The 22,120-nt window shown below is 41.9% G+C and overlaps 1 protein-coding gene across 5 annotated transcripts in view; it reads right to left on the reverse strand.

Moving 5' to 3' along the window:
* Positions 1-1,423: 1,423 nt before the first annotated feature.
* LOC117136752 (syndecan) overlaps positions 1,424-22,120 on the reverse strand; it is a 96,610-nt gene continuing 75,913 nt past the window's right edge. For 2 of the 5 annotated variants that reach the window (XM_033297784.1, XM_033297785.1), the window contains exons 3-7: positions 20,692-20,799; positions 6,011-6,437; positions 5,201-5,713; positions 1,957-2,124; positions 1,424-1,812 (exon numbers count right to left, since the gene is read on the reverse strand). In XM_033297784.1, the coding sequence (XP_033153675.1) occupies positions 1,640-1,812; positions 1,957-2,124; positions 5,201-5,713; positions 6,011-6,437; positions 20,692-20,799 (1,389 nt within the window). In that variant the 3' untranslated portion in view covers positions 1,424-1,639. Of the gene's footprint in view, positions 1,813-1,956; positions 2,125-5,200; positions 5,717-6,010; positions 6,438-20,691; positions 20,800-22,120 lie in introns of all 5 variants that reach the window. The other 3 variants (XM_033297786.1, XM_033297787.1, XM_033297788.1) reach the window with 3 other exon arrangements.

Consider the following 22,120-nt stretch of genomic DNA (forward strand, 5'->3'; position numbering starts at 1 on the left):
ACTTCTTTTCGCAATGAAAATATGGCATGAGAGTTGGAGAGAGAATATTGGTTGACTAACAATTAAACAAGTATTGTAGCTAATTGATTGGTATGAGGGTGTGGGTGAGTATAACATTTGTTGCTGGACTGCTTTGTTTTAGTTTAATTTGAATTCGCCTTGTAAACTTAACAATTAATTTTCACTATTGCATGTGATTATGATCTGTTGCTGTGGTTCCTGTTGTTGTTGTAGCTGTTGTTGTCGTTCGTATTCGCTTTTGTATTTTGCTTGCAAAACTAAACAATTGTCAGTGACAGCGAACGTAAAAACTAAATAAATGCACAATAATTAATGCGTTAATCCGATTTTGATTCTTAGCCATGGAAGAAGCAGTTGAGTCAAGCGAAGGAAATCTCGAATAACTCTAAAACCCAAGTGGAAACCTAAATTAATGTACAATTGCTTTCTCGTTGACGAACTATCAATTCAATTCATTTCCATTTCCAATTCAATTTTAATTTCAGTTTTCAGTATCATTTCAATAAATATTCGTGGTTTTGTGTTTTCTAGAAAAAAGTAGAAATAGTCCTTTTAATTTCAATTCTGTTTGTTTTTAGTTGCCAGGAAGGTTCACAGTGTTCATAAATCTGATTTTTGCTTGATTTAGTATTCGTTTTTCGTTTTTCCTTTTTGTTTTGTTTTGTTTGTTTTAGGAATTACACTAATAATTACATAGTTTCGCTTATGTATAACTTAAAAACATTTATGCATCGATTTCCGCTTGCTTTTGCCGCACAATTCATAATTATAATATTTTCATTGGACTTTGTTTGACAAATTGATTGTTGAAATGAAGAGTTAAGTGTGTGTGGAGGTTCGAAGAGGGGTCTATAGAGAGTTGAGAGATAATCGTGATGTATCCAATTCGCTTTCGTTATTCAGCTAACATATATAATCCATACATTTATATTCAATATGCACGAAAGTTGCCTTTTACATCTATGTAGTTGGATGCGCGTGTGTGTGTGTATTATTATAGTTATTATTCAATTTTCTCCTGCTCTTTCTGCTTTTGCTCTACTCGTAATTCATAATTAATTCGCTTAATTTTGCCCGCCCTTATATTGGTTTCACTATTTATATATAATATATTATTTATATATTAAATTTCGCATGATTTATTTGCAATTATATTTGATATTTTTGTTTGTTTTTGTCGCTTAAAACTTACTTAAATAGAAAAGTCGCGTACACACACCCACATACGCAGAGTGTGTGTTTTGCATTAACTTACAGGTAAGTTTTCCTTTTTTTTTGTTTTGTTTCCTTTTTGTTTTTCCTCGTTATTATATTGCCGATTTGTGTTTTCTTTTTTGTTTTAATTTAATTTACCCCTCACGAAAAATTGTGTGTGTTTGAAAACGTTTGAAATTTTCATTTGTTTTTGTGTTAGTTTTGTAGCTGCTGCTGCGGATGATTAATCCTTGTTTCAGTGGTTTGCCGATGATGCTGCACCCCCACTCCGCACAGTGTATTCAGTTGAGCCAAACCAAACCCAGTCGCTCCGCCTTCGTCCAGTCATTCGCACTCCGTCCCGTCCTTACACATTGTTCCTGCACTTGTGGTCAACTTAATACCTGCGCGACGTGCCATTATCTCAGGCGTAGAACTCGCGGTTATTCGCATTTTTCGCATACGAATTGTTGGCCGGCGATCTCTTTGGCTCGTCCAGCGCGTAGGATCCCTCGTCCTTTTTCCTCATGCGGTACACGATGAACATGACCACGAGTATGGCGCAGAGCAGGCCAACGACGGCACCGCCAATGACAGCTGGAAAAGAAAATGAGTTTTAGTAAGCTCTGTACAGAAATCTAGCTTAAACACAGGGCGTATGAGTGATATTTGTCATACATGTCGTATGAGTGATATTTGTAGGTGTATCAGTCATACGTGGCGTATGAGTGATATACTCACCAGCCAGGATTCCGGGCTGCGAGAAGAAGCTCGACGTGCGATCGTCCTCGCTCATGATGACCACTTCGTTGCCGTTGGGCCTGTGATCGATGCCCTTTGTGTCGGAGGGCTGGCTATTCACGTTCGTGTTGGGGTCCAATTCGTGCACGTTGCTGCCACCTGCACCCGCTGTTCCGGAGAAAGAGAAGGCATCATGGCGATGAGAAAGAGATGCAATGTGACAAAAATAGTTCCATTTATGCCCATGACGTGCAAGCAAAATCAAACAAAACAGAGAGTGAGACAGAGAGTTGCTGTTTTGTTTTGTTGTTTCGTGTGTTGGGTATTCAATTAAATTGATTCGAGTGTAAATATTTGTTTTAGTGAGTGTGTATACGGTTGTGTAAACATGTGTGTACGGTGTGCGTGTGTTAATGAGCTGTTATGCAGTATTTACAAGGCTTAATGTTAGTCGAGCAGCGTTTACTACATAGGAGTACATATATCAAATGCTAGTTCTTATGTAGTATTTCCCAGAAGTGTACATTAACTAACAAAGATGCCAAATTAATCTCTTAAAAGGTAAGGTGCTAGTTAACTTTAAGAATTCAATGCATTGCTGCATTCATTTAGTCTCATTTTAAGCAGTTTCCAACACCATTGAAGACGCAGATTGGCATGGAAGTATTTGTCTATAACCTACAGGATATTCTGGATGTTAAATTACAGCAAGGCACATCCTGCCAAAGTAAGTAAACTCTTGACAGCTAATTTTACGGTAATGAGCAGCGCTCTCCAGCAAAGTTTGTTTCAATATGAAAAAAGTTTTCCAGCTGCGAGTGCCAAATTCTGCTCGGAAATCTCGACATTTCACTTTGGCTCTAGGACAGGTGCAATTATTTCGCTTCCTTGATATTGAAATGTAATGCCAATTGGTTATCAAAGACTGCGAGTTTACATTTTATTTAATTGGCGTGGCATCCACCCATTCCCCAAACTCATTCCCTTATCCCTGCATATGTGTGCGTAAGCTACTTATGTTTGAAGAGCTATTGTTTGATACCAACACACATACTAAGCTCACCCCCAAAAGAGCTCAAGATAAACAAATTGCTTGTTTAGCCCTTGTACTCTACACTTCTTTGCATATCTAACAAACACACGGCTGCTCCCTTCAGAGGCGGCATATTAATTAGGAAATGCCCATGAGGGTTCCTTGAATTGGCCCTCGCGTTTGGGGGCCATAGAATTGATTTTATATGCGCATTGCAAACTCGGGCAAATCAAGGCAATATGTAGAAGGAGGAAGATGTGTTGCAATCGAGAGTTCTTTGAATTGCTTCGCAACTATAAATATTTGCCATTTCCAAGAGCAAATGGATTTCTCAGGTTCAGACTTTGAGATTGCTACGCTGTCTTGCCATCACATTGATTGTCTGCCTGTCTGCTTTTCTGCAAGACCTTCTGCTGTTTGCTTTGAACCAATAAAGGTGCCTGCATCATGTGTGCGTCTGCGTTTGATGGCAAAATGCACTTTGTTGCCAGCGATTTTGGGAGGGGATCGGTGGCACGTTGGGTTTGATTTTCTGCTTCCATGTTTCGTGTGGTCAGCTGCGCGCAATTATGGCAAAATTATTGCCAGTGCTGTTTGTCACCCGCGCCAACCAACCAACCAGCCATATTGATTGTGTTTGTGTTCGGTGTCGAGGCGTGGCAATTGCAAAGCAAACATCAAAGCCACAAGCCCACAGAAGCCCATACTGCCGCTCGCCATTAGGCCATGTTTCAGTTTGTGCTGGCTTCTGTTGGGTCCATAAACAGTGATTGTGATAGACGTACACGGAAATAAAACCTAAAGTCTGCTAATTAAATTTATAGAGGTTTGAAAACATATAACTAAGATCCTAGACAAATGTATCTATTCAGCTTAATAGCAGGGGGATTGTTTTCTATTTGCCTAATCCTACTCACTCCTTTAGATTTCCTATTGTGAAAGACTAGTTTTTTTCTCTAAGTGAGCTCCCCCCCACTCCACAAATCCATATCAGGAGCAACAATGCCTAAAGTAAGCGGCAACAGTTACTCACAAAAGGCAGTGGAGAGTGGGCGGCAGATACTGGAGCCGTGCCATTGCCAGGACTCGGTGATTTTTCATTTGAAGTGCCTGCGAAGCACGCCAAGTGTTTTTTCCCCAGCAACGCAAAGCACAAAATCACTGCGCGGCTTAGTGCGATTTTCCAGGCGATTTTCATTCACGAAAACTGCAGGAGGCGGAGCAGTCGGTACAGTGTTAATGGAACTTTATGCCTAGAGCAAGAATTGCACAATGTCTACCGCCCTCTAATCCCTGATGGAGTGCTTTCCCTGCTGCAGCTTAATCGATTGTTTGACTTTGGTTTGCGGTTGCCCTTTGTTTGCTTACCATTTGTCACGATAAAAGCTTTCAAACTATCCTTAAAATATTCGCCTTAATCTAGCTTAAGGTTAAGTCTAAACACTAAAACGGATGAGGTTCAAGTGCGATTGTTGTGTTGGCTCTGCGGGAGTTTTTCCAATTGGATGAGCGACACAAACAGAGTGAACGGAAATGATTCAATGAATTGGTTATGAATTGCAATGAATGTGTTCGAATCGTGTGCTGAATTGGTCAGTTCATGGGACGCAAACATGGATGTGGCAGAGACTGAGATTGAGTGGAATTGTGTGGAACACCCGCAGCGTTGACCGTAGACGTTCAGAGCGCGACAAATAAACCAAATCATATGTATTAACACACACCGAATGTGAAACTTAATTTGACTAACGAATACTGGAAATTTAAAGTACATAAAGTGCATACAGTTGAATAGGCAATGGACTACGCAAAGAAATCAAACTACTTTAATAGAAATGAAATAAGGATATGTATCTTATAATAGAAATGAACCACTTGTAGCTATTGAGTTTCAAGATAAGAATGTTAAAAGCAATCAGCCGTACTGTTCACTTAAAAATTAAAAAACAAAAACCCAAAAGCAGTGTGTTCCAAGCAAAGCCAGGAATTAAATATACATAGCTAAAAAAAAAACAACACAAACTAAATATACTTTGCTTTACAAAGCAGTGCAAGGACGAAATAAACAACAAAAGGATGTGCAATAATAAAAACAACACAGTGAACTAAAATTGTATGGTATACAATAACACAGGACTACGTAAATAAATATAAACGAAATAATATGTTGGAAAATAAGTAAGTAAAATGATGAAAATAAAAACCACTGACGTCCGCGCTCTGTAATATCTCCATCGTTGCCACCGATCCGCGAACCATCGATATCGCTATCCACACTGTCATCCTCATCGCCGCCATCCACATCGATTTCATCCGTAGTGGGTATGTGACTAGTTTCAACGTTATAATGATGGACAACTGGCGGCAGATGTCCCGGCTCGGGCTCATCGATGTCGATTTCTTTGTCCAGCTCCTTGTTATAGTCATAGTCCTTATCGTCGCCATCGTCCTCATCGTCATCCTCAGCGTCAGCATCGATGCCATCGCCGCTGGACTCCGTATCCAGATCCTTGTCGAATGGCGGGAACAGCGGCTGCTGCGGCTCTGCGGGAATCGTGGGAGCCATCGTGGTGGTGGAGGTACTGCTATTGGCAAAGGACGATGGCTGGGTTGCTGCCGCCGTTGTGGTGGATGCGGGGGTTGTCGTTGTGGGGGTTGTTGTCGGCATTGGTGTCGAAGTCGATGTTGTTGGGATTGTGGATGAGGTTTGTGTTGGTGTATGAGCTGCTGGATATAGAGATGCGATTGTTGGTGTTCTTGTTGTGTATGATTCGGGGAGGGGCTTTTCGTTATTGCTACCATTGCTACTACCAACTAAACGCGATCGATCCTTAGCCAATACTCTATCCTCTATGGCTGTTGCCCTAACTGGTACTGTATCTGTATCTGTATCTGTTTCTGTTGTGGAAAGTGGTAGTGGTGTGTTGGTTGAAGTTGAAGGAGAAGGAGTAGAAATAGTGGTGGCGGGTGTGGAAGTTACACCAACGAGTGTTGCATTTACATGACTAGCTTGATCTTTACCGATTGAGTTAATGCCAGTGCTATGGCCACCGATATCACTACCACTGCCACTGATGATGCCGTTCTGGCTGTTGATGTTGATATTGTGGTTATTATTATTGTTCGCTGTGGTGCTACTACCAATGATTGTGCCACTATTCGTTTGATGGTTATTATTGGGATTGAGATTGATATTCTGGCTGTTGTCGATCTGATTGTGATTATTATTGTTGTTGAATCTACTCGAGATGAGGTCGCTGTTGCTGTTCTTGCTGTTCTTGCCGTAGTTCTCGTTCGAGTTATGCTTACTGTTTATGCCGGAGTTGCTGCTCTGCGAGATGCGCGTGTTGTGCGAACTGTGCGAGTGCTGGTCGGGTTCGGCGTCCTCGTCATCGGGTCCAAAGCCGGAGCCAGAATAGTCCGGATCTTTCTCTAGATCTTCGTGTATCTGCAATGGAAATAGGCGCGGGAATCAGATTACTTGCTGTCCTAAAACATCAGTTCACTTAATATTAATCATTCTGAAGACGGATCGTTTCTCAAGTACTTTGAGTTTATGTTGTGTCGCAGAAGAAAACATTCCCCTCCCCCAACCACGTGACCCATTACACATTTCTCCATAACAAAGCCCACTTTTGGGCGCAACAAATGACAGCTATTCCCATTGAAAATTATGCACGACCCCCGTGTCCTTGAGTTGCTTTAGATTCGCTTTTGAGATGCTAAAATGAATCCAGACCCTTGGGTCATGCCCTCCGGCCTTCGGGGAACACATTTCATGTGGCCTATTGTCTGTCGTAGCCTCGACTGTGACGGTGTTTTTGCGGTTTTCTCGCACCAAAACAAGTACAAAACCCCACACAACTGTGGCAGGAGGCGGCAGGAGGAGGACACAGAGTACCACAACAACTGTGACCGAAACCAATTGGCCAGAGACGGCCGTCGGCCAACTGAATGGCAGAGACAATTCCCGGCCGCAGACGCCAGCTCTTGTTTATTGACTTTAATTTTGTTTGTCGCTTATTTGGGCCATAAAAACAGTGGCCAAAATGGAAGCAGAAGCACAGTGTGGCAGACAGAGGCAGCAGCAGCAGCAAACTTAATTGAATTTCTTCACGCGTTATGAAATGCCCTATAAAGAAATTGGCAGTTGGCCAGCCAGTCCGCAGCCAGCGACACTTGTTGACCCCCGGACCCCATAATTTCAACCCCACATGCATTATATAGACAAGGCCGACAACGAGCGTGAGTAATGGGAATGAGCTCAAATTGAGTGATTGTGGCCGGGGGTTTAGCAATTAATTTTCCGATGACAGAGAATTGAAATTTCTTCTTATTTCGGCACAAATTTAATTTCCCAGCAGAGCTTGGAGCATTTGTTTCCATTGAGTCGGCGGGGATTTACAAATAAATTGTGGCCCAACTCCACGCCATTCATAAACGAAAAATTGAAAGCATACAACCCGGGGGCCGACTTTTCAACAAATATGGGAATTTAAAAACAAACGTGGAAGCTGTTAGCTTATAGGACTTGGGACTTTGGGCATACCCATTAGATCAATATTTCAAAATAATTTCAGAGCAAAAAAAGAAAGAAAGGAAAAATAAATCATTAACTCTCAGTTGCTTAAAAATAATTTGTATATTTCTGATTTCTTGTTTGTTCCCTTTGATAGAGAAATATTTGCAGCTTAAATTCATTGCCAAATATTGTTTACCTATGCAATGCAAATGGGAGAGTTGAATAAAATCCGGGCATCCCATATTATCCCCAAATATCCTCAAGCACATTCCCAAAAAAAACACAAACATTTTCGCTGCAAAATACATTTTCATTTTCGCTACCGTTTTCGTTTCATATCCTCTCGTTTCGTTTGAAATTTAATTAAAATATTTGTGCATTGCGTATACGCAGCGTTGCGCATGCAAACCCACACCGCAGCATATATCATCCTGTGCAGGACAGTTGGCAAGCAAACGCTTGACCATAAGCACTCATAAATATCCCTCCAGCGGGTGCTGGATGGTCTAGTGGGCGGTGGTTGGGTGGCTGATGATGCAGTATGTGGGATAGGAGCAGTCCAAGTGGCCATAAAGCATGCGGAATAAAAATGGAGAAAAGCGGCGCTTGTGCCGCCGCTTGCAACACTTTCGTTCTGGCCGAGTTTATTTAAAGCGTTCTTCTCAGCGCGCTTTCTCTACCACTTTTCATTCTGCAGGCCCGTGCTGTTTTGCCGCTTGATTTATGCAGCAATTAGCAGTCAGCCAAATGGGGCACGACTATAAGTAGAAAGTGGCGAGTGGCAGCCTCCACATGACTAAACAGACCGTGCTCGTGCCACACAACACAACTCGTGGGTCTTAAATGAAGTCCTGCAAAAGTTGCAGTTTCATGGACGAACGAACGAACTTCAACGCCACATTTAAGCGATTATGGACAACAACTTTTTGCCCCGAAATGCAGGGGATCGATTGGAGCTGGGGGCCACTGTGGCAACTGTGGCCAACCAAACGACCAAGTGCAATGTGAATTTATGCAATAAATTGCTTTGTTAATAAAACACGAGGCGAACGCCAAGGAGCCACGGCTGCTGCGTTGGGCTGCTGGCCAGATGGGCTGATGGTGCAAAAGCCAGAAAGCAGATGCAGCTGCATCGTCCTCTGAGGTGCAATGTGGGTCATGCATGAATTTAAATGATGTCATTTCATCGGGACCACCTGCTGCCAGGCTCCGAAAATGCGGAATGGGATATGCTTTTCCACTCTGTACGCCGCATTAAATTTGCATTTGCTGCCAGCTGATGCCTTTTGCCGCTGCAGCTCCTTTTGGCCGGCCAACATGGCGTATGCTTGACACCATTTTGATATATGACAGCGAAAATGAAATATTCCCGCTAGCTGGGCGAGCATTTCCATAAAACGGAAATTGTTTCAATAAAGCATTTAAAAACTTCTCGGGAGTGTTGCGGGTGGCAAAAACTTGGCTAGCGAAATGAGAAAATAAGACAACGCACCGAGCAACCTTTGCAGTTTCCGTAATGAGCGAAAATTGTGTCAGTCAACTATGAGAAAAGGAGGAAGAACCATAAAGGAATTTGCGGAAAAGCGGAAAAGTGGAAAAGTGGAGTTCAGAATGGCTGGCAGGCACGTTTCACGCATAAGCAACAAGGCAAGTGCAATGTTTTGACATTTTCACAAGCACTACACACCAGTTGTCATGGCCCCGAACAACTTTCCACTCGCATTCTTGGCCATTCAACATAATTAATGCTCGTGAATGCTGTTGGAGTATATGGCCAACATAAAACAGACTCAGAAACAATCCACCCACATGCCATTCGTTTATCCCCAACAAATCCGGGCCAAATCCTGTGCGATTTTATTTCGCAAATAAATTTCAAAACTAAATAAAAGAAGCTTTCAATTTGGGCCGAGTTGCTGTTTTTTTTGGCCAAGTTTCTCTTCGTAGCAAAAGTTCTGCTAACGAGTAAATTGTCGATTTGACAATGTTCGCAAAGTGCGTGACTTGAGTTGACCGAGTTGCTGCAAAACATTTGGAAAAATCCTTGGCCAGGGCAAGTTTTGGTTTTCAGCGTCGTTGGGGATTTTCCACTTGGCACCACTCACTCCCCACTCACCAACCATTTTACGTAACCGCATTGACCCTGTGTTCTCTCATAAAATTTCGCATTGTGAATGCTACATTTTGAGAGCCAAGTGGCCTGCTAAACATTTGCATGGGTATTTCTGCAGGAAATGGCCAAAGTTTGTCTGGGCCAAAAGGGAAAGCGGATGGGCGGAAAAGAGCAGGAAAAGAAACCACAATCCCAGGAAAATTGATAGCCCTAGTAAATCCCAGAGTTCTCGGCTTTGTTTTTCCGAGCATTGGCATTGCTCAATAATTGCCAGGAGTGGAATCTCTGGGGGAGTCCTAATTTATTTACATGCACTTGCAACTTTGGCCTACGGGGTAAAAGTGGAAAAGGCGTGCAGGGGGCGGGGAGAAAAGCCGACTCAGCTCAACTCGGGGAAACTCAATTTTCCAGCTGGAAGATAACTTACGGCTTTATTTAGACAACGAAATTGAAAATTCGTTTCGTTACTCTTTTGTTTTCCTTTCGAGTTTTCTCCTCGTCCTTTTTCTGGACCGGATAGAACTTTGCCAGATACATAGATAGACAAGTTTTTGAGCTGGTTAGTATTTTATTTTCTATTTTACCCCTTCCGAGCTTATTATTTTGCAATTGCCCATTTACATGTAGTTGGTGGGGGAAAAGCACTTCATTTATAGGATGGCAAAGGGTTCATAAACTACACAAATACTCGTTAGAACGCATACATACATTTTTGGGTCTGTCATTAAAGGATTAACAAGGACATCCACTTTAAACAAACATCATTAAAAATGCTTTAAATGGTCAAAGATAATAATGATGCCCTTTAATCATGAAACATTAAAGTTTGCTTTCTGCATATGTACTTATTCGCATTTCTTTGCATTTTTTGTTTATTGCAAATAATTGCTTTTTAAATGCAACAAATGAGCAACACTGGATTTTGCTCATCTCTTTCCCTTTTCCTCAGCAGCAAATTGAAAAAGTTTTTGGCAAAACAGCGTGATGTTGTTGCCTTTGAATGCCTCTGAAGAGTTTTCACAACTTTTACTCGCAAACAAACGCGCATACGTACGCTCATACAAATATATTACAATGAAAATTGTGTCGTGGCCTTGCTGAGGCTAACAATTGTTGTTTATTGTTGTTCGGCTTTTCCTCCGCTATCTGCTCAACTCTTCAGCGAAGGAGAAAAGCCTTTTGTTGCACTTGCATTGTGCAAGGCCACGCCCGCCCAATGCCGCTGGCATAATTTGACACTTAATTGGCAGCTGCATTGCGGCGTGAAAATCGGGAAATGCGGGAAAATCCTGCAAGAACTGCACATTTATCAAGCTCAAGTCTGTCAGCGGTGAAATCGCGACTTTTGCTTAATTTGCGACTCCTTTTTTTATGTGGCGCTCTTTATCGCGTTACCTTTCCAGGATGCGGACACGGATCCGGCGGACACAAGCCAATTTGTATTTCCCTCTGGTGTTTTTTTGGGCCATTTTATCAGCCGTCGGAGATTTATTTACGAGCATTTTTTCCTCCAGCACGGCTTTAATGATTTTTCCATGTTCAAGTGACACAAATTCTCGAACTCCCCGGTTGGGAGTAACCAAAAATTTGCCAACGCGACAAAACGCAGTGAGGCGTTTGGCTTGGACACCGCAACCACCACCATCATCATCATCATCTTCACCATCATCGTTATTGAGATGGCAAGGCAAAAGTTCCAGCTCATCAAGAGAAGGAAAAATCAATAGCCGCACCCAGGCTTTCCTCAGTCTTTTTGTATTTTCCCTACTGGCGCTTTTCCTCACCCATCTTCACATTTTTTATAACATTTTTTTTTTCTGCGCAGTTCTCGCACAAATAAATTAAAAGCCGCATCATCAGCATTAGCCGACGGAAAAGTAAATCTCTGTTAGCTGCGGAACAACCCGGCCATGTGCCTCCATAAATAATAATTTTTATATTTAAAGCGGCGGCTACCATCCTTTCAGTTTTTTTTTTCTGTTTTTTTTATTATTTTTTGTTAAACCTACTTTTGCGGCTGGCAATTAATAAATGAGCTTTGGGCTCGCAACGTCAAGCCCACAATTCATTTGGGAGGCGGTTGGAAAAGAGTTTCCAGGTTCCGGATTATTTGTTACTTATGCTAATTGCAAAGGAGGCTGCTCTGCCTGCAGCTTATGACATAATTAATCCTTTTTCGAGTCCTTTTTTGCCTAATCGAAATTGATCAGCACGGCAAAGAGGGAAATATGGGTGAAATTAGCTAGATATACTGACATTATTTGGGGTCCCTAAAGTAATTTGCATATGAAGTCGCTGTTCCGGTGAAACATTTTGCGGGCTAATAAGGCAACATTTTCATTACAGCCACTTGGCAGGACCCAGAAGAGCTGAGCCTTATCCAAGCCATAAACTGCTGCTAAAAGCTGCACTTGCACTGCGCAAAAAAATGTTACTCTAAAGTTGGTAAAACCAAATTATATATTTAAATTGGCACGATTTTTGAAAGAGCCACCAAGGCGCCAGGCGCATAAATATTTAACTTTCAATTAGGTCAAAGCCGAAAGCAAGGTAGTTGTGTATTCCCTGGACTTTTACCAGTTTTCAACTGTATAAAATTAATAACATTTCCTGAGCTACTAATATATCAGTCGAAAAGTTATCAGTCGTAGGAGTATTTTCTCACTGCAGGACATGCCAGGATCTTGCGTAAAGTTTCTGCATTTTAATTGCACGAGCAGAGAGGGGCTTCGCCAGAGGAGCTGCTGCAACCATATCAGGCTTAATGTGCTGATGCTAGAAAAGGACTTGGAGCCGTCGAAGGAAGCAAACGAAGTGAAGCTCAAGCACAGGCACACACACATGTGCTTACTGTGCGGCTGGGTGGCAGGGAACTTTGGAAACTTGACTGACTGCATCTGCTCCAACTTATTCAGCCGCGCCCACATCACCGTTGCACATCATTAACATTTTAATGCAACTCATGGGTTTTTAGCCCCTTAGACGCGCGACAATGCTTGTGGGCGTGGCCCGAACAGTTCTTGCTCAGTGAATTGCGAAAGCTTAGAAAATGGCAAGAAAAGCGACGTCGCAAAATGTGGAACGGAAACCGAAAGAGGTTTTCTGAAAACGCTTGCTACAAGTGGGCGGATGGGTTGCAAGCTGCGATCGCCTGTGCGATGAGCTGCACATAATTGTTGCCTAAGCTGATTGCTAGGGAATTTATTTAGCGAACGCTGGAATAACTTTTGCAGATGCAAGCAGAAAAAGAAATTAAATGTAGATATAAGTACACATTTAAGTCACTTCCCTAAGCTGTGAGTATCACCTTGACCTGCAGCTGGAAAAGGAGTCGAACAAGTGCTGCTGATTAGTGGCACAATCAATATGCGTGGCCATGCATGTGCAACACCTGAACTACGTGCCACAGATGGCGGGGAGGACATTTTGCTGGCAACTTTGTTCTTCGCTTGGCGGGGGTGCAATTAACATGAAAATTGAATGCTTTGACAAGCGTTTCAATTGACATAATGTTGTCCATTTAATCAAGCTCATATTGTGACACTGATTGATTGAGAGACCGCAACGCCATGCAGCGACCTCTTAACCTTGCCACATGCTATGTAAACATGGCAATCGAAATAAATATTCAAGGGGATGGAGTTGAATGCACCCACCACTGCAACCACATTCGCATCGAGGCAACAAAGAGGATGCAGCTGCTCGGAAATGCAATCATCGCCAGCAGCACGTAACAGCAAATGTAATTAACTTGCCAGCTGCTGTGCCACGCCCCAAAAAAATGTAAGTAAGGAAGCAGCTGGCAAGGAATTCCAATGCTGAATTATTCATGGCAGTGCCAGTTGCTTGACCCAGGCCAAGAAGGGCAAAGCGAAAATAACATGAAGAACTCCTGTCAGGTTCAACAAACTCGCCCCACGTTGCGCCTAAAAGCATGCAACACTCAAGAGTGCGGTTACAAGTCAAATTGCCGGCAGGAAGAGAGCCGCATCCTCATCCTCATCCCCATCCCCATCCCCATCCTCATCCGTTTCCCCTCCGCCGAGAGGCCTGACAAACGACAAATGGCAGTTAAAGGAGACTCCAAGATGGCAGGCCTTCACGAGTGTACGGCAAGAAAATGTCCCAGAAATCTTTGGGGATTTGCGGATAATAATTTATGTGAACAGAGTGAGCTGCGCGGTATTTCAAGCTAAAATAAATAATAAAAAATATAGTTTGCACATCGTTATCTAAAGAAAATACAAAGAAGTTATTGGTTGACTTAAATGAGCAAGTAGACAAAATATAAGAATCAAAATAAAATCAAAAGCTAAAATGTGTATTTTCTGTTATAATAAATACAATACAACAATTTTCTTTTCTTTTTTTTTTTAAATTTTAGAAAGAGCACACTGCTTTCTTTTTTGTGTACACAATACTTGATACTTTTAATTTGTTTGCCAGGCAGAGCAACGCAGACATTTGAACGTTCTTCCATCCACCAGGCAACAGTTTCTCGAACAGGACCTGCCCAAGACGCATCCATCCATCCGTCCATCTATCCATCTCCTTCCTCTCTGTCAGTTCTAGCCGCCTCTTTCTTCGTCTGTCAGTCAGTCTCCCAGTCAGTCAGTCTGTCAGTCAGGCAGCCAGTTTTGGGTTCCAGGTCCAGTGAGAGCAACATAATTGAGGCGACCACTCCTCCACCTGGTCTGTGTACTCAGAAAGGAGGAGCGGCTGCCGTTCACCATTCTTCGACCAGGATTTGCAATTCAAAATGCTGGCGGCCTTTTGAACGGAGATGCCGAGCAAGCCAAGCCAAGCCAGCCCAATCCGGCATTCACCCTCAGCTGGTTTGCAATTTGAGTTGTGAGGTGCTTCGAGTGCAGTTGTGGTGCACGAACCGGTGCTCTAATTGAAGCACATCCCGTAACAATAACAATCAAAGAGAGAACTGAAGGCCTGGAGATGAGGAGGTCTAATCAAATTCGGGGATAATCGCTGAAATGTATGCAGCCACATCAAAGATACTTAGGGCCAAAACCAATTTGTGCTCATTTCTGGCCGGGGACGAAATCAAATTATGGCTTAAAGCGTAGATCCATATCCCTTTGCCCCGCACATTTTTGCCCCCCTTACCGCCAGGCCTCTCGTAATCTGAATTTAAAGCAAGTGAATTTTATGGCAGGGTTTGCAGCTACAAATTGTCGTAAAGTTAAGCGAATTTATTGGCATACATAATGCATGAAGGCAGTCCTCTCTCTCAACATTCTCACATCTCGAAATACAATGCGCATAGCGTTTGAGACAAACAGAGAAACAAAATGGCGACAACGCCCCCATCATCATCATCGTCGCCATTTCCAAACCCCACCAAACAACACCCTAGTATTTTCCTCACATTTCGCGTCCTCGTCTTCAACTTTGACAATGACTTTTCGCCTGCCAGCCAAATGTTATGCCACCCAGTCTCACTTTTCCCACCCACAACCACCCATTTTCCCACCATATTGCCTTGCTCTACGCATTTGTATGCGACGGGCAACCTTCTTTCCAGATATTCTCGATTCGGTTATTGTGGCTGCATGTGGTGGCTGGATTCCTATTGTTGTGCAAGGTGATATGGCAACTTTGGCCCGAAGTTTGCATTGCTAAGTAAATAGCAGCAAAGTAAAGTCCCTTGATTGCGCAACTAACTCATATGGGTTATTAAATATTTGGAAAAGATGCTTCTAGTAATGAATTATTCAATTTAACTAAAATACAGTAGAATAAACTAAACGAACTGCATTTAATATGAACGGATGTAGGTACAGTGCAGTGAGTTTTCAATTAAGAACCTTCAGGAAACGAGCTCTTTATTAAAACGACTCCTTTGCTGATTTAGCAAGGGAATGCCGTAACAGAGTATCACATTACAGGCTAAATGCTAGCCAAATAGGCCACCTCTAGTGGCTCGTGCTTTGGCCGTTTAATTCAATAGACATTCCGGCTTGCCAGCAACAACGCGGCGTATGCGCAATAACCAACAAAACAGACAGCAGAGCAGAGATGTCTCATAAAAAGGAGCCATACAGCCATCCTGCCCCTTGGATAAGCGTTTGCGTTTGGCCCCATGTCCTCGGATTACTGATGTTGTGTTTGGGATGGTATTCCTGGGACTGGGACTCATTTGGTTTACTTTGGGAATTATGTTATGTGAAATAATGCAGCATCATTTGTATACTCGTATGTTGGCCGAAAGCAGCAGCACGACATTGAGTAATGAATGCAAGACACAAGGCATGTCGGTCGCTTTGTGCTGCTGCTTATCTGCTACCCCTTTCACATATCCTGTCTTGGCATTAAAAAGTCAGATTTTTCTGCATCTGCCAGATAGGAGCAAGCCATAGCCATAAACTCATTTGCGGCTGCTGGTTTGGCGCTGGCGAGCACACACAGTCTCAATAAATTTCAATGTCTATCGGCTAAGAACCCCCATTTTCTAGCAGTTGACAGCTGCGGGTGGCATGCATTATGTATTATGTGAGCTGTCACCAATAAATTCCCATGTAAGCAACTGATATTGACAGCTCGAGTACGACAACGTAGCGTTGGAAATTATATGCACGTACTTAAGCACAGGCATCTGGGTTGGCGGTGAACGGAGTCCTGGAGTCCCAGGATACAGGATAATGGGCAGCATATTTCGCACCACCCAGCCACATCATCGAAATGGGCGAGGTGGGTGTGCCAGGTTTAGCTGTTTACACAACACATTCTGTTCTGTGGCACACTTTTTCGGGCTGCAGACCCCTACTCTTGCATTATTCCATTCTAGCCATGTCAATCGATGTTAATTTATTGTCAATGCGCATTTCTCTGTCCGTCTCCCTCGCTCTGAAACTCTATGCACCACGCATACCGATGCAGGGGATTACCCGTTTGACTGTGTGTGAGTATGTCTGTGTTATGCAAAAAGGCTTTTCCTCTTGGCCATCCACAAAAACACGTGCGCCATGTGCACGTTATTAATCAACAAGGACCTACGACAAGCTCGTTTTCCTCCCGTTCGCTCAGGCTTTGTCCGCTTCGGAAAATGCATCGAGAATGCTCGGTATGTGTGTGACTTTGTGCTGGTACACTGAGAACAAGTGTTGGGAAATGTCAGTTAACTTTGCATAACTTTGGCATAGTAATAAGTCTTCAACTGCAAGCCAAAGAAGCTCTCCTTTGATCGCATACTTTAATATAAGACTAAGTATAGGTATTTCATAAGTAGCCCCTTATTTCTCTCAGTGCCTTGTGTGTGTGCTCAGTGGTGCTAAGCTGCTGGCTGCGTGCATCGCTTGCAGCTTATTACATACGACCAAACACCACAAACTGAAAACATTACATATGCATGCATAGGTTTTCACATGTATGTACGCCTCCCAAAAGTGCACAACAAAAGTTCATTATCTTGTTGACACGTCCTGCAAAAATTGGTTTAAACAGGCGCTTAGTCCGATTGGCTTTAAATATTAAAGATTCGCCCAATCGCAATTGCCGAGCGATGAGTATCTCATTAATCTCGTGCAGCGTTGATTAACACGGTGCCAGGCAGAATGACATATTAGTACTGTGACTGAATAATCTGCGAATCTATCATAATTCAGAGGCAGCAGAGAGAAACCATTAATAACCGAATAATGAATCCCCAAGGAGGCATGACTCAACAGCGAAAAGGGAGCCAACCATGCGAATCCATCAAGTCACGGCACTGGCCTAATCACTTTAAAGAGCCAGCTGTAGTAGTAGTTGGCCCAAAAGATCAACAGAGCGCATAATAAATTGCATTTGGTTTCCTTTTATCTGCCAGCCTTTTTTTTTGCGAGCAGAGATAGAATTAAGAGCTATGAAAAAAAGGAGCAGCCAGCACATGGGAGTCGTTTTTACGTTTGTCAGTTGCATAAAACATAAAAATGCCAACACATTCGGACGGACATGAGCCATGATGGCACATGCCAAGAGCAGGCAGCATCCAAAAGGCTACAGGCTACAGGCTACAGGCTGCAGGACTCAGGATCCAGGACCACCGCAGCGGAAATGGTGCAAAAAGCGGAACGGGAACGGTTGTCGGTACGGGAGGACGGGGCTTGGGGGAAATTAGAAAAAGCCAGAGTGCGAAGAAGATGGAGAAGCTAAAAAAAGGGCCAGCGGAATGCACACAATCAAAGGACGAACACTGGAATACCCTAACTTATTAAATAATTTGAGAATCATTAAATAATTGGTCAAGTAGCTTCATTACTTATACAGCACTCTATATATCTACAAAATATTATACTACAATTAGCAAAAACCAATTAACTATTATTAACTAGGAAACAATTCAGTTAAAAACAAACATAACAATGCCTTTGTGAGGATAGGAAAACGGAATCCGCTTGCCAGGATTTTATTTACATATTTTCGGACAAAGCTGACTGAAATCCCGGCTAAATGTCCAGCAACATCTTTCTTTTTTTTTGCTGTTCCAGTTCGTTGCCATGCAACATTAATGCCAAAGTCAATAGCTTTCGAGGGATTGTTGATCTAGTCACAGTTACTCGAAAAAGTATGCAACGTGGCCCGAATGTAGGAGTTCGCTGATTGAATTCCGCGAAAAAGTTTCTCTCAATTTTCTATTTATGTTGGTCCTTGGCTCGCCCCTTTTTCAGCCGTCAAAAGAGCACAAAATGTTTAATTAAATTCACGCGGCAATAGGAAGGAAATCGGAAACCAGCACGGGCCAAGGGAAAAATAAACGAAAAAGCCAAAGTATTTAATTAAACTTTTTCTATTTTTACTCGCTCGAGTAAACCCCCCTTTTTTCTTTTTGTTTTTTTTTTGCCGCAGCAATGCACTATGGGGCATTTGGCCTGTTTTTTTTGCAAAAATGTGTTTTTCACAAGTATGCAAAATTGAAGTATTTTAGTATTAATACATTGGAAATACGTTAGACTATTATGTTTTAGCCGGCAAAAGTAATTTTAACAGTGTACTGTTATAATAACAGCTGTTAAAGTCGGCTGTTGCGAGCATATACCAGGTGGCTGCAAAACGCGCAAAATTTAGCTTAACTTTCAAAGTGTTAAAATTTTAAAAGAAGATCGTAAAAGAGTAAAATTTGAAATAGATAATCAGTATTCAGGTTTGTATTATGTATATATATTAATATATTGTTTATTGTGTGCGTCTATTTCTAACAATTTGTACATTTAGCAAGTGGTGTCAACATGTTGCTGTTAGAAAAAAATTTCAACTTTGAATAGAGCTATAAAAATTTGTTCAAATTTGTTCAGTATGTGTTTATATCCATGTTGTAGTGTGTTCAATTCCTAACTCATATCAGGTAGTCTCTATGTGCGTTTTTTGCGGTTTTTTGAGAAATTTCATTTTTTAGGGAACAACATCTCGATTGCCAATGCTGCCCTGCTGGAAGTGTGGCGCAAGCAAAAGGGTGTTCGTCAAAAGGAAAATTCTTTTTGCACTTTTATTAGTGGGCATTTTTCTGATAGCAAGCTAGACTTTAATGAATGATTAACGAATAGTAATAATAACGAATGTTTTCAGTCAATCTTTTGCGAAATTGGAGAAAATGCAATCGAAAAATATATGAACTTTCGAAAGTTTTTTCAAAGTGGTTAGAAGAACACCTAGTCCTGAGGTAAAAGAGAAAAATAAAATTGAAAGAAAATGAGCTGGATGCCCGAAAACGTCATATTATTTTAAAAGTTTGAGTGGCCGAAGACAGCAAGTAGATGAACTCGTATGGGCGCAGAACCACAACGAACGTCTTTTGGGTCAAGCTGCAATGCTAGCTGCACGGAAGCGCGGCCTGCTGGATCTTGCAGACATACTTAAAATTCTTTTTTTGAACCCAGCCAAGGCAAATATAAATAATATCCCATAATATCATCAATAAATATAAAGAGGCGCGTTCGAAAACATAAGCGACTATCTTTTCCACCAGAAGTCATTCAAAATTTGAATTTCAAATGTTAGCTTGCGAATTTGAACCTGACACCGATTCTTCAGACTCTATTGATTGTAAAGACGTAGACGATTATGAATTTGTATACAATATTAAATTAAAAAATTAACTTTAAAAATATAATATTAAAAAAAAAAATAAAAATAAAAAATTGGGGCGGAGTTGGGGGCACGCCCACTTTTCCAAAATATTCCTGGGGGCATATGTAACACATAAAAAAAAATTCATCCAAATATCTCCCATAGTTTAGGAGTTATTAATTTTTGTAAAAAAAACAGGCCAAATGCCCCATAGTGCAATGTCAGCCACGCATTTTAATTAGGTTTTTTTGTGTTGCAAAGTACCAAAGTATGAGTGAGCGGAAGTCGGCGCATGTGTTGTAAAAGGGATCACAAGTGTAGGCCAACAATTGACGCTTCTGGGCGGAACAAGCGCACTGCTGTCGAAAAACTTTTTAACAAATGTCGCTCACATGCCAAATGCACACACACACACGTATTCACGCTATCCACTCACACAGAGACACACCGCACACACACTATTAGCACAAAAAAGGTGTTGAACATTAACATTTCAGGCGCATAAACAAATGAGTTTTTCCAACATCAAGTTTTGATTATGTAACAGGCTATTCAACCCCATTTTTGCATACTGATGTTCTGCACACAAATAAAGGCTATTTAAATGCATCGTTTTACAATGCAGGTATGTCAGTGGAATTTCTGATAACACTTTAGCGGTTAAACCAGTTTATTAAATTGAATAGGTTTCAAGGGATCGAAAGAGTTATTTGCGGCTGGTCTTTCACGCTCAAAAAACTGGAAATATAACAAGGAATCAGCGAAATTTAAAGCTGAAAAAAGTGTTAAGTAAAATGGGTGCACTCGTTGAGATGGAAATAAAATACCAATATTTACGTTAACTCTGCAAAGTGAAAGAGTGCAGACGCTTCTGATATGCAAATGGCTAAAAGAAAACCCAGCTGCAGAGACTCTTCACCACCGATAAGTTTACTGAGTTACCAGGGCAAACTTTTGGGGCATGACTAAAATTTAATTAACTAATTTATGTGTGGTGCTAAAACTTACCCCGCCGCGTCCGCCCGATCCCTCGATGCTATCATCGTCGATATAGATTTCATCATGGGGCCGAGAAGCTGCTGCTGATGGCGCTGCCGCCGATGGTTTCACCGATTTCTGCAAATAAAGAACATTTATGAGTGAGATGAGAGTTTTTTTTCCAAACCATATTATTAAGCATCGTGTGGGGACAATGGGAAACTTTTTTAATTTTGCCAGGACATCATGGAACTTATTTCTTGACTTTCGTTGAAATGGAAATATTTTCATTTCATTAATTAGAGCGCGAGCGAGCAGACAGCCGAAACTTTTGAAATGTTCGCGTCACAGCCACCAAAAAGAAAAATGATGAGAAGGGAGTTTGCTGAAATGCATTTATATTGCCATCAGTAAAATCCCATGACCGCAACAATTCGCGATCCTTCCACACGGCTCATGCCGCATGAAACAATTAATTAAGAACAATGCTTTAAGTATTTTTCGGTCCGCGTTAAATGCATTTTTAATGATGCACTGGAAAATCAATGAGAAATGTAAATTGTGTGTGGTCAGGGGTCAGCTCCCCCCGCCCGATGAGCTAAAAGGGGCATGGAAAAACCAGGCAAGTCGCCCAGCTTCTGAGGCTTTTTCGGTTCCAGTCGGACATTGCATAATTAATGGAGCACCACGGAGTCCACATCCACATTCACTTGCCCATCCGGTCCTAGGAGCTGTCCGCATTTTATGACCAAACATAAAAAGCAGAAGCAGCAGCAGCAGCAGAGGAGGGATTGGATGGCGGTGGGTCGGGGGTCGCCTGACCATGTTCCGAGTTGCCTCATTAAGCCAGGGGAAAATCGGGCGACTCTTCTCATTTTTATGCCCCCTTAAATGCGAATTGATGAAGACTTTACGAGCAACTGAAAAACACCAATGTTTTTCCGTTTCTATAGCTTTCAACTCAATTCAAGAGTATATGTACGTACATAAAACGAATTTCATTCAAGTTTACTTCGTGCGGAAATTTCGCACCATTTCATTAATGATTTATTTGATATTTATTTAGTTCATTACCAATGTATACAATTCTTATTTTATTCAACCAAAGTCTGTATTTAGCTGATATTCATAGGATATATTCATAGAATCACATAAAATTGGAGCAAGAAAAGTGTATAAATCTGTGCCAACTTTCTGATCCACAAAATCCTAATGCTTTTTCTCAATTATTTTTCATCGCGACAAAATCTTCTCCCTCCACAAGCCAAGCGAGTCATAAAGTTTGGCATAACATTTTCATTTTGCTGCACTTTTTCGCTGGCCAACTGCGAAGCGAATTAAGTTATCTTTGTCGGAGGCGTTTGCTGTTTTTTGCAGATTAGCAACAGAAAAGCAGAGCAGCAGAACCTGAATGCGCCAACTTGCCAAGTCAAAGTTGTCAGGAGGAGAAGAGTTCAGT

The sequence above is a fragment of the Drosophila mauritiana genome, chromosome 2R, assembly GCF_004382145.1.
Source record: "Drosophila mauritiana strain mau12 chromosome 2R, ASM438214v1, whole genome shotgun sequence".
NCBI classification, from domain to species: domain Eukaryota; kingdom Metazoa; phylum Arthropoda; class Insecta; order Diptera; family Drosophilidae; genus Drosophila; species Drosophila mauritiana.